Source organism: Bombina bombina, chromosome 3, assembly GCF_027579735.1.
Source record: "Bombina bombina isolate aBomBom1 chromosome 3, aBomBom1.pri, whole genome shotgun sequence".
NCBI lineage: Eukaryota > Metazoa > Chordata > Amphibia > Anura > Bombinatoridae > Bombina > Bombina bombina.
Window position 1 is genome coordinate 959304263 of NC_069501.1, and position 13556 is coordinate 959317818.

Consider the following 13556-nt stretch of genomic DNA (forward strand, 5'->3'; position numbering starts at 1 on the left):
AGAAATTACTGTTAAAAAGCAGGATACTATAAACAATTAGTTCTGCAACAAAACTAATACATCAAAGAACAGATATAAAAAAACAATTAGTATCTGTACCCATACACTTATGTGTATTATGTAAACACCAACATGTTTTGTAAGAAGATATTACGTAAACACCGGCATGTTCTTAAGACAGATGAGATAATAGGAGATCTTCTACCATAACAGCCAGAAGTAATTTATAGGAAAGGCTCAAATATTAAAGGCACATGAAACACAACATTTTTCTTTCCTAAAATATGGTGAGTCCACGGAATCATCAATTACTAGAGGGAATATCACTCCTGGCCAGCAGGAGGAGGCAAAGAGCACCACTGCAAAGCTGCTATATATGTCACTTCCCTTACCCATAACCCCCAGTCATTCTCTTTGCCTGCGGTGCAAGGAGGAGGTGAAGTTTTGGTGTCTGATCTACAATCAAGATTTTTTTTATTTTAAAGCAGAGTAGGTTTGCTGTGATCTTTCTTAAAGGTCTAGCCTTATACCCATGTCAGTCTCTTTAGTAGGGCAATGGTGGCTTTTAAGCAATTGGGAACTTGTGGGGTACAATCCTCACTGCGTTTTCCCAAAACATTTTGCTGCCCTATTTAGATAGCCTGAGTAAGTTTACTCAGTCTTTCTGTATTTCCACAGGTCCATGTGAGGGATGGCATCTTCTCCATCCAGGTGAGCTGTCCTGCTACCGGACAGATAAATATTGAGGTAAGTGCCAGTTTTATTTTTCTATGTAGCAGGGAAAAATGTGGCACTTATTCAGCTGAAATGCTGCAGGGACGTTTTTTATTATTCCTGTCAGGGTACAGGTTTTTATGGCAGTTTTTGCAGGCATTGTTAGTGTGAGGAGTTATTTATTTTATTGATGGCTCAGTGATGATCCGTTTTTAGTAACGGATTATGTACTTTTTTGGGGGGTTTTATTTTTTGTTTTTAAGCCTGTTTTTCAAGAAAGTTATTTTCATTTTTTTTTTTTTTTTTAAATGACTTTTTTGTCAGCTGTAGGACCGCCCCTTTTAGGGAGGTTCTGATTCTGTGATGTCAGAGGTTTTTTTGGCGCTTTTTTTCACTTCCTGTAAGAGTGAGGTGCGCATATTTCAGATGGCTCTGCTGTTTAGAAGGCTTCTTGCTGTTTTTGCTTTTCTGGAAATCTGGATTGTAAACGGAATTGTTTTTTTCCTCAGTTTGCTGCGGGTTGCAGGACAGGTAGGGGCACCTCAGTAATTCTGCTGAGGTGTAAAGTGCTGCCTGGGGTATGTTTTCTTGATTTGGTAAATTTCTGTATTATATCCTTTGTTTAAAGATAATAAAAAAAAGTTTAAAAAAAAAAAAGAGTTAATTTTTTTTATTTGCTTCTTTTTGTGTTATGGATCAGGAGGCTGTGCAGAATGTTACCTGTAGCTTATGTTTTGATGCCCAGGTGGAACCCCCAGTACATTTTTGTTCTTCATATATTGAAAGAACTTTAGCTTATAGAAATAGACTTTTGGACCCTGAGCCATCATTAGCTAGTTTCAGATGTGCCGCAGCTTTCTCCTCAAGCGTCCCAATCCTATTCATCTGCACATGCAGTGCCCTGTGTTTCCTCTCATGCTTCGTCTGGAGTTATTTTGCAAGATATTGCTGACCAGGTATCTTCTGCGGTATCTGAGGCGCTGTCTGCTTTTCCCATGCTGCAGGGAAAACGCAAAAAGGAAATTTAAAGAAACAGTAAGTAAGGTTTCTGATCCTGAAGTGGCTAATCAAAGTATTTCCTCTCAGAAGTCTGAGGATGAAGATTCTTCGGGTGCATCTGAGGGTGAAATTTCGGATTCAGGCAGTATAATTCCTTCTACTGATGCTGAAGTTGTGTGGAAGGCTTGCTCACCTAAGAATTGGTTTAAACATTTATTTTTTTCTGTACCTCTGATTTTGCAAATGGTATTAAATGTACAGATTGGTTTGAACTTCATGTCTCCAAGGATGTTGCTGTTAAGGCACTGCCACAGCTTTCTCCTTTTATGTCCCAAGCTACTCCTCTCAATCTCCTGGAGGAGTGTATTTGCTTACAGAAGTTGCAAGCTCAGGTATCTTCTGCGGTTTCTGTGGCTTGGTCTGTTTTCTTTTACTACAGGGAAAAGGCAAGAGAACATTTTAAGTCTCAGATAAGAGGGGTTCTGCTCCACATGCTGCTACGCAGGTTTGTCTTCTTCCAAGTTAGTGAGGAGGATTCGCCGGTAGTTTCTGAGGCTGAAATCTCAGATCTGGACAGTATAATTCCTTCATCTGTTACTGAAGTGGTATCCTTCTGTTGTTTGCTTCAAAGCCTCTTATATTGTCAGGAGGTCTTGGCTGATTGGATGACATCGATCCCTATCGTTGTCTTTCCTTCTGAGTTTTGTGAACTTTATCAGTTCTATATTTTTCTTTCCTCTCTGGAAGGGTTCTAGATGTGCTGTGAGATGTTCACAGGATTGTTATAGAGAATCTGGGGGTATTTCTCTCTGCCTCACATCCTTTTTAGGATTTCCTGATGCTATCTCGCTTGAAATGCACGGTGTCTTTAGTAGAAGTGAACTTTCTACTTTTAATCAGAGAATTTAGATCTCTGCGGATATAATCTAGTTTTCTTTCTGACATAGGTAAGAAGCTGGAGATTTAATTGTTCATTTAGAGCAATGTCTTGTCTTATTAGACTTGCTGTACTAGTCGCCGGGCATTGTGACTGAAATCTATGGTCAGCTGAGAAGCCTACCTGTGGTTTAGTGGTACAGTCTAGGCTTTATAGTTCTGCAGTTGCAGATTCAATTCTTTCTGTTTCCTCCAAACACACGCTTCTAGTGTCTCCTTTTAAGGATGAGACTTTGTTTGGGTCAGTCCAATCTAAGTTTTCCTCCCAGGGGCAGATTTCTCTTTCTAGAGTATCTGCAATCCAAGTAGGATGAGAGGCATTCCTTGAACTGGATTCAGGGTCTTCATCTCTGGGAGTGACAGTTCCAGTCCCAGTTTGGGAAGGGGATATAGGTATTTACCTCATATATTTCAGATTCTGTCCTTCAAAGTAGTATCATTTCTCCTTTGGTTCTAGTGGGCCTGTTCATAATGAACTTAGACCTGAGAGATTTATTGTTCCCTTAATCGGAATCTTCTCTAGTTTTCTTAGTTTGCGCCATCCCAGTCAGACCTTTAGGTCTTGGGATATTGCAAGTATGTTTTTCTGGACAATATATAGTTTAGGTATCATCCTGACTTCGAGCTAACTCTCTTGTAAGAGATCTTGTCCAATCTTATTTTCCTGGGATGGGAAATGAATCTGGAGAAGAGTTCCCTTGTTCCATCCACAAGGGTAATTTATTTGGGTCTACCGCCACAATACCCTGAATGCACCCGATTTTGTTTGATCTCAGAAGTTATGCAGGGTCAGGTCTGGTAAGTACCTGGATGGGAGACCGTCTGGGAACACCAGGTGCAGTATGCTTGGACCTTATTTGATTCTTTATCTAGGAGATGTCTTTTAGAGGTCAGAAAATCAAGTATTTATTCCTTTTCCCCACTCTGCAGTCTTCTGTCTGGGAACAGTAAGCTCTAGTGACCGGTGGATAGCTTAGCCATCTTGCAACCAGGAGGTTTAGAGTTTGGATTTAGCTGCAGTTGATATTTCTTCACTTTTCTGTGACTCTGTGTATGGAGGGAATTGGTCTGATGGTATTCCATGGACATCAGTTGCTATTTTCCATTACATGGAGAACTTTTGGATCTGTCTGAAAGGATAGATTTAGATCAGATGACAAGAGAATTTCTTCCGTAGTATTTTTTCAGGAGTATCTATCTCCGGGCGCGTGCTTCTGGAGATATACCTGGGTGATGTGACCACAGATGCCAACCTGCTGGGCTGGTAAGCTGTCTGGGTCTTGTTTAAGGATTATGGACTTGGAAGTGTCTGCTCTCCTCTTTAAACATCTTGGAGTTGAGAGCAATTCGCAATGCTCTGATGACTTGACCTCAGTCATCCCTAGCTTGGTTCCAGTGGGACAATATCACCTCAAGGGTTTATATCAACCATTAGGGAGGAACTAGGCGTTCCTTAGCCATGTAGGAGGTGACTTGGATTGTTCAGTGGGAGGAAGCTCACATTTGCTGTGGGTCATCCACTTTCCATTGGTGGACAATTGGGAGTCGGACTTCCAAACAGACTGATAATTCATCCCGGGGAGTGAACATTTCCATCCGGAAGTGTTTTCTAGGTAGACCCTCACATGGTTTTAGGAGTTGACTTCTGTGGGCGTTTCGACAGAATGCCAAGTTTTGAAGGCACGGTTTACAGTCATGTGATCCGCAGACCGTCCTGATAGATGTTCTGATGTTTTTCTTGGATTTTAGTCTTGCATACCTTTTTCCTCTGGTTGTTCTCTTTCCATGAGTCATTACTCGTATTTTCAGGTGAGAGCGGCGGCGATTTTATTAGCCCCTGCATGGCCTTGCAGGATCTGGTATGCAGACCTAGTGGAAATGTTGTCTCTCCACCTTGACTACCTCTGAGGAAGGACTTCTGATTCTTGGTCTTTTCCTTCATCCTCTTTGTAGCTGACTGCTTGAAGATTGGACACTTAGTTTTGTCTAAACAGGGTTTTTCTGAATTTTTTTATCATTTCTCCAGGGTGGTCTGGAGAAGGGTTTGTCAGTCAGTACCCTGAAGGGTCAGTTTTCTGCATTGTCTTTTTTGCTACATAAGCATCTGGTGGACGTGCCAGATGTGCAATCTTTTTATCAGGCACTGGTCTACATCAGGCCTGTGTTTAAGTCGGTTGCTCCCCCTTAGGGCTTTACCCTTGTTCTTAAAGTTTTGCAGTAGGCTCTGTTTGAGCCTTTACTTTCCATAGATATTAAGTTGTAATCTTGGAAGGTTTTGTTTCTCATTGCTATCTTTTCTGCTTGGAGAGTCTCGGAGCTCTCAGTTTTGCAGTGTGATTCGCCTTATCTTATCTTTCATGCAGTTAAGGCGGTTATTCGTACTAGTTAGGTTTTCTTCCTAAGTGGTTTCGGATAGATATATTAATCAGAAAATTGTTGTTCCTTCTCTGTGTCCTTATCTTTCTTCTCAGAAGGAACATTTGTTGCACAACTTTGATGTTGTGCGTGCTTTAATTTTCTATCTACAGGCGACTAAGGATTGTCGCCAGTTTGCTGTTTGTTTCTCTGGGAAACATAAAGGTCAGAAAGCTTCAGCTACTTCTCTTTCTCTTTGGTTGAGTAGTATAATGTGTTTGGTTTATGAGACTACTGGACAGCAGCCTCCTGAGAGAATTTTAGCTAATTTCACTAGGGCTGTCCCTTCTTCTTGGGCTTTCAAGAAGGAAGTTTCTGTAGAACAGATTTGCAAGGCTGCAACTTGGTCCTCCCCGCATACTTTTTCCAAATTTGATTTTTTTTGTCTCAGCTGAGGCTTCTTTTGGGAGAAAGGTTCTTCATGCAATGGTGCCTTCTGTTTAGGTTACCTGTCTTATCCCTCCTAATCATCTGTGTCCTCCAGTTTGGGTATTGATTCCCACTAGTAATTGATGATTCCGTGGACTCACCATATCTTAGGAAAGAAATCATAATTTATGCTTACCTGATAAATTTATTTATTTCCGGATATGGTGAGTCCATGGTTCACCCATTATTTTAAGACAGTTATTTTTAACTAAAACCTCAGGCACCTCTATACCTTTGTTATCTTCTTTTTCCATTTACCTTCGGCTGAATGACTGGAGGTTATGGGTAAGGGAAGTGACATATATAGCAGCTTTGCTGTGGTGCTGTTTGCCTCCTCCTGCTGGCCAAGAGTGATATTCCCACTAGTAATTGATGATTCCGTGGACTCACCATATCCGGAAATAAATAAATTTATCAGGTAAGTATAAATTATGTTTTCTTTCATGATTCAGATACAGCATACAAATTTAAACAACTTTCCAATTAACTTCAATTATCAAATTGTCTTCATTTATTTGGCAGCAATGCACTACTGGGAGCTAGCAGAACACATCGGATGAGCCAATGACAAGAGGTCTATATGTACAGCAACCAATCAGTAGCCAGCTCTCCGTAGTGAATTACTGTTTTTGAGCCTACCTTTGTATGCTTTTGAAAAAACGATCTCAAGAGAAGAAAGCAACTTAGATTTTAAAGAAAGTAATACTGTGAATTTAAAACATCGCTTGATGGGTATAGCTAAAAAGAATTGGAATTGGAGGGGTGGTGATAATACAAAAGAATTGGATTTTCAAATTGGATTTAATTTATTTCTTTTTGTATATTATGAGTAGTTATAAGATTCAATGAAGTGTTTTGTTTGATAACGTTCTTGTATTGAAGTATAAAATGTAGCTTTAAAAGTTGGCTATAAATATAAACGGTATCAGCGACTTTACAAGCTTGATAAAGGCTAAAAATATCATCTAAAATGGGTTGCTTGGAAGTGGACCCTTCTCTAGTCAACATGTAGAGTGGAGAAGGAACGCTGCAATCACAGACTTACTGTCCGGAGCTAAGTGGCTTGGAGTTTTGAAGATGCCGGAGCAGTCACTGTACTGTTGAACAAATATTGTAACTGCAGAGAATGGGTTTTATTCTCTTAAAAGTTAGAGATTATTGTTTGTTTGAATGGATATACACAAGGACGGAAAAGCTTATCCACTTGAGACACATATCAAGAAGGATACAGCTATCACTTGCTCCAATTAAAGAGAAATAGTGAATACGTTTTCTATTCCATGAGATGATTGTCTTCTCTGGGTTTTGCATCCGGACTTTTATCATAGGCTTTGTTAAAAGACTCATTTTAGTCTAATACTCAATGCAAGAGTGTTATATTGTTTTATTGTGTGTTCAGATTTTAAATGTGTATTCCTGCAATCTTAAGGAACCTTTTGCACATAATTATATGGGCACAGATACTGATTCTTTTTTATCTGCTACTAGCATAGAACCTTCCCATTACACAGTGAAGTGTTCTAAAACGCCTCTTTGTGAGACTACCCTGTCTCTTCTGCTATGGCCCCTCCCACAAGCACCAGTGGAGGCTAATGCCCACTAACGAGTATTAAAATCATTCTATTGAACAAAATAACTGACAAAATACATTTTTATTATAGATGTGTTTTAGCTGTGTCACTAAAGCCTTGTAATCCTTAAGTAAAATCAAGGGATATAGCAACCACATTTCCCTTAGCCATTAATGGTGAATTTTGCAGTTATTTGATATGATTTTGTAAATGATTAGAATATACCCCATAGAAAGTGTCATTTATGGACAACTGTTGACAGCTGGGGTTTATTTTCGAACAACTGAATTTCAATTTTGTTGACACAGACAACTGCATGTGATGTTGTGCAGGTAAAACACACTAAACTTTGAATTTTAACATCAACCAAAATATTGCATGGGTCATTCTCTTGATGACCAGAGAGACATTGCAGCATGGGGTAATGGCCTTAAAGGGATTTGAAACCTAAAAGTTTTCTTTTGTGATTTATGCAGCATGGAAAACTCTTTTTATTCTAAAATATAAAGTAACCACTACAAAATTGTGTTAACCCCTTGGGTACTAGAAATAGCTTCACTGACCCTCCCTGGGTTCCAAGAGCTTAACCCTAATTCAACAATAAAGCCTACTGTATTTAGCAAACAAATTAATTAAAAGTAAACATTTTATATATTTGATAATTTTTTTAAGCCAAGAAATTACTATTAAAAAGAGATATTGAACAGTAAATACATGCTAGACATAATAATGTATTCAAAGCAAAAAAAATAGCCTTAGAATAATAATTAGCCTTAGAATAATATCTAGATGTATTTTTCCAATTATAGGGTCAATGACAATCTATTGGCTATCAACTTTCGAAAATTAATTTTATGTATTGGCTGAATTTGGAGCTGAGTTTTTTGAGTGATTATAATGCAATATCACATCAGTTGTTAAAAACCCACCATCACAAATGCGTTTTCAACTGAAAAGCTATCAAAAAGTACCTTGTTTTCTACATAGAAACTGGGAGGTCTCCTGAAGCTGACACATACAATAGCCTATTCACACCTATTAAGAATACTACAAAGCTCTGTTCACTCGACAAGAACAAAACTCATTTACATGTGTAGCATTCACCTACTGTCATCTTAAGACACTTCATGACACCTACATCTTCAAATGTCGTGATTTCATATTTCATATCTGAATGTGTGCTCTGTTTTGCTATCCCTATGGATGCTTGAAAACTTTCACAAGTATTGTTTTTTAAACAAGATTTTTTCTAGTGCTCTTTAAGGCCCGGTTTTATTTGTCATGAACTATATATAAAAAGGCCAATACGAGTATCTATTTAAAACACTTATATAATATATATTTTTACAGGATTTTCACTACTTTAGTACTGTAAATCTCAACCCTGCTTCCTTGCTGCTTAGTATCTTTCTAACAGACCCTTAAACAAGATGGCACAATCGTGAAAAGCTTTTAATTGGGGGGGGGCTGAATGCATGCAGAGTCCAATCTTGTTCACGAATGCTCGTTCCGGATTAAAAGTTCAACACACTGACAGAAAGTGAAGTTGAGCAAAATTTTGATAAAGTGCAAAATAAAGTGCAAAATGAAACATGGTTTGATCTAACTAACAAATGTCATGTTTTTAGCTTTTTTCATTACAAAAAATAAGTTTGAACTTTTCTACTTTAGTTGTGCATTCTTGCTCTTTGTTTAAGTGGGAATATTATATATTAAATGTAGTCTACATTGCCAACATGAGTCAAAAGGTATTTATCCTCAATCACTTGATATTTAAGATATGGCAATAAACTATATATATTTTAAAGCTTTTACATACTGTATGTGTACATGCACTATATTTTACCAGCAAATATATGGTTACTGTTTACTCTTTCACTACATTGCAGTAAACAAAATTCAGTTGACTTAGCTAGTTAAATGGCTAAGAAAAATACATTAATAAATATCTATACTATAATCATGTTTGTAATGCGTTCGTCTGTGTCGCCAGTTGCGTAACGCATCCTCAAAGGAATGTTGGCTGCGCGAGGCAGCCAAAAGACAGTTAGCTGCACACGCAGCCAAAACAATCTACCTGGATGCAGCGTAGGCAAATCCGAAGCCTTAAAAAAAAACCACGCAACTGCCTGCACGAAATAACGAAAAAACACGTAACCACCTGCAATAAATAAAAAACACAATACCGCCCACACGAAGTATAACAAAAAAAAACTAACCTCCCACACAAAGTATTAACAAACACCTAAACCGCAAACCCCCACATTTCAAAATTATAAAGTAATTAACCCCTAATCCGCAAATAACATAATTGAAATATTAACCCCTAAACCGCCAACCCCCCACATCGCAATAAACTTAATTAACCTATTAACTCCTAAACCACCAACACCCCACATCGCAATAAACCTAATTAACCCCTAAACCGCCAAACCCCCACATCGCAATAAACCTAATTAACCTATTAACCCCTAAACCGCAAACCCCCCACAACGCAAATAACTAATTTAATCACTAAGCCCCCTAACCTAACACCCCCTAAATTAACCCCAATACTAAGTTACAATTAAAATAATTAAATCTAACATTTAATTACAAAAAAATAATCTAAAATTACAAAAAATAATAAATTCTAAAATTACAGAAAAAAAATAAACAAAATTATCAAAAATAAAAAAAAATAAGCCTAATCCCTATGAAAATAAAAAAGCCCCCCAAAATAAAAACACCCCCTAAACTAAACTACCAATAGCCCTTAAATTGCTCTGTTAAACAGCTCTTTTACGTTTTAAAAAAAATACTAAGTCCCCCCTAACAGTAAAAACCCCCCACCCACCAAAATAAAAAAAAACCTAACACTAAAAAATAAATAAACTACCTATTGCCCCTAAAGGGGCATTTGTATGGGCATTGCCCTTAAAAGGGCATTCAGCTCTTTTACTGCCCTTAAAAAGGGCAATCAGCTCTTTTACAGCCCATTAAATTTCTAAATTAAAAAAAAACAAAAAAAACAAACAAAAAAAAAAACCTTACAACTAAGCCCCAAATAGGTACTCACCGTTCCTGAACTCCCGCCGAGAAGGTCTTCTTCCAGACAGCTCCATCATCTTCTATCTATATCCGGAGCGAAGGCGGCACAGAGCGGAGGTGCGGAGATGGCTTCTCCGATGCACGGATCCTCAGTGGCAGTCCTTAGCGGCAGTCTTCAGCGGCAGCGGTCCTCAGCGGCGTGGAGGCTCCTCTTCATGCGATCGTCCGTCGTACACTGAAGATTGAATGAAAGGTACCCCATATTTATTGGAGTACCTTGCATTCCTATTGGCTGAAATTTTGAAATCAGCCAATAGGATGAGAGCTACTGAAATCTTATTGGCTGATTTGCATAACCAATAGGATTTCAGTAGCTCTAATCCTATTAGCTGATTTCAAAATTTCAGCCAATAGGAATGCAAGGTACCCCAAATTGAATGCAGTACCTTGCATTCAATCTTCAGTGTATGATGGACATCGGATGAAGAGGAGCCTCCGCTCCGCCATGGAACACCGCTGCCACAGACCGCCGCCGTTGAGGACCGCTACTGAGGATCCACGCATCAGGGAAGACAGCTCTGCACCTCTGCTCCGCGCCGCCTTCGTTCCGGATGAAGATAGAAGATAATGGAGTCGTCTGGAAGAAGACCTTCTCCGCCTGACTTCAGGAACGGTGAGTACCTATTTGGGGCATAGCCTTATGCTTTTTTTTTGTTTTTTAGGGTGGCTTTTTTTTATTAGGATTTTTTGGGCTGGAAAAGAGATGATTGCCCTTTTAATGGCAATAAAATAGTTAAATTCCCTTTTAAGGGCAATGCCCATACACATGCCCCTTTATGAGCAATGGGTAGTTTAGGTTTTTTTAGTGTTTTGTTTTTTTTAATTTGGGGGGTTTGCTGGGTGGGGGGGTTTTACTGTTAGGGGGTAATTGGTAATTTGTTTAGGTAAAAGAGCTGTTTAACTTAGGGCAATGCCCTTAAAAAGCCATTTTAAGGGTTATTGGTAGTTTAGTATTAGATTATGGGTTGTTTTTATTTGGGGGGGGGGCTTTTTTTATAGGGGTATTAGTTTAGGTTTAATTTTTTTATTTTGGATAACTTTGTTTACTTTTTTCTGTAATTTTACTTTTTTTAATTTTTGTAACTTTAGCTTGGGGGTTTGTATTTTTTAAACATAGACTGCCCTCTAGGCAGGCTTATCACCTAGTACATTAATAAATATACATTATATATCATACATTATAAAAAGACTACATGCAAATGTGGCTAATAAACGGATAAATCATTAACAAACAAAAAAAATTACTGTACCTCTGGCATTGAGGTTATGTTCTTTAGCACTTCGGTCTGTCTTTCACTTCTTGGGCGCACATATAGCACCTGGTCACTTAAAAATAGACAGTAAAAATAACTAACATGAATTGATTTATATTTTTTATTATTTCTCTACTGTCTTAAAAAATATTTTTTTTTTTGGTGTAGAATAATCAAACTCATGTTTTAGTCTTGCATTAATAATTATAGAGAAATGAAACCACCCAAAAAAGCATGCTGAAGAAGGAATATTATTTAAACAAAATCTTTTTGCATTAAAAAAATATAAGTTGTTGTGCTTGTGCACAAAAGGTGTGTGAAATAGAAATTCACTGCCTGACAAGGCAAACTGTAGAGATGCGCATTCGGAGGTTTCATAAAACCTCAGAATACAGAAGAAGGTGGCCCTTCATGCCGCTCGGCTATTTTCGTTGCTGAATTCATTATTGTGCAACAGCAACACGCTAAAAGCTAAAGATATGAACAGATTTTAGTTTATTGCTTTTACACAAATATGAGTTACAGGGCTTTTATAGAGCTTTTTTGCATTGTTTTGCAGTCCAAGGAAACACCACACAGTGTTGTTTATCTTGTGCCCATTGTGCCATTTTATTTTTGTTGCATCTAAATAAGATTTTAATATGTGATACAACTTTTTTTTTTTATGGATATTTCTGTACTTAGAGAGGACAACACTTTTTTTTTCTTTTTCTTTTCTTTTTTTTGCTTTTAATGCTTCACTGTTCCCCTTTTGGGACTTCTACATATCAGCCAATGAGCTGTTAATCCTAAAGAACCACTTGCAAACAGACACGCATTTCCTGTTAGCTTCAAAATCAAAATACACAACTTAAAATTAAATTTTTAATGCAAAAAACATTTTAACATGTTTATATCGTGCTCGTTCCTGTACATCATATACATTTTATAGGTCCCAGATCACATAATTCAGTTTTTCTCTAAATGAATTGCTAATTAATTTCTTGTTTCTGTATATACCGTATACTAAAATATGTATATAAAACATTTGAATTTAACACAAAATGTTAAAATACGTATGGGCACATTCTAATACAGTTGAAAAACATCAACATAAGTGGGTTTTTATACAGTTTCCAAAATACCTTTTTAGGTTAGGATCTTCCAGCTACTTATAAACAATAAGTGATAAATAAATAAATGCAAATCACAGTTTATGTATCTGAAAACTAAAATGTTTAGAATGTGTCTGTTTTATTAGTTATTCTACACATTATTTTTTATTGGATAGGATAAAGTAAGTATTCCATGTGTTTGACCAGAGATAATATAAGGAAATCAAATCAACATTACCTTTCAGCTGCACGGACATGATTCTTCTCAACATAAAGACACAGTATAAATGTTAATAAATATTTCTTCATTTCCAACAAGGATGTGTAAGCGAGTTGTCTGAACCAAAAATGAAGCAACATTCCCAAATACCCACCAAAGTTGTTGGTTTGTGGGAGTATTTGCACTGTGGTTAAAGTTTAAAATATACTGTCCATAGTGCAAATGCCGTCAATGTCTTCAAATAGATCCTCACAGTCAGTCTTTTGGTGGTGAGATTTGATTATATATAAAAAATATTCCCTTATGTAGCACAAAGCTTCAGGTTTATTCTCAACTGGTATAAAAAGTACAAATCTTTAGATTAAGCATAAAATGTAAGTTCTAAGCATTGAAAAACACATCTGACACTGTCCCTTATTAAACATTTTTTTTTTTTAAATAATTTTTATTAAGGTGTTTAAGAAATACACACCTAGATTACGAGTTTTGCGTTAGAGGCTGTGCGGTGCTAACGAGCAGTTTTCTCTCATCGCTCACTTACCTGCAGCGCTGGTATTACGAGTTTTCAGAAACCCGTCGTTAAAAGACAAGAAGTGAGCGTTGAGCAAAATTTTGCTCATTACCGCACCCCAATACCAGCGCTGCTTAAGTCAGCGGTGAGCTGGTGTAATGTGCTCGTGCACAATTTCCCCATTGGAATCAACGGGGAGAGCCGGCTAAAAAAAAGTCTAATACCTGCCAAAAAGCAGCGTAAAACTCCTTAACGCAGCCCCATTGATTCCTATGGGGAAATACAATTTATGTCTACACCTAACACCCTAATATGAACCCGAGT

The 13556-nt window shown here is 37.6% G+C and overlaps 1 protein-coding gene and 1 pseudogene across 1 annotated transcript in view; one reads left to right on the plus strand and one right to left on the minus strand.

Annotated features, from left to right (window-relative positions):
• The window catches only part of CPB2 (carboxypeptidase B2), an 80865-nt gene extending 68008 nt beyond the window's left edge, over positions 1–12857 (minus strand). The window contains exons 1-2 of the mRNA XM_053708005.1: positions 12740–12857; positions 11405–11480 (exon numbers count right to left, since the gene is read on the minus strand). Of these exons, the coding sequence (XP_053563980.1) occupies positions 11405–11480; positions 12740–12810 (147 nt within the window). The 5' untranslated portion in view covers positions 12811–12857. The remainder of the gene's footprint in view (positions 1–11404; positions 11481–12739) is intronic.
• Positions 3378–3496, plus strand: LOC128654873 (uncharacterized; annotated as a pseudogene).
• Positions 12858–13556: the final 699 nt, after the last annotated feature.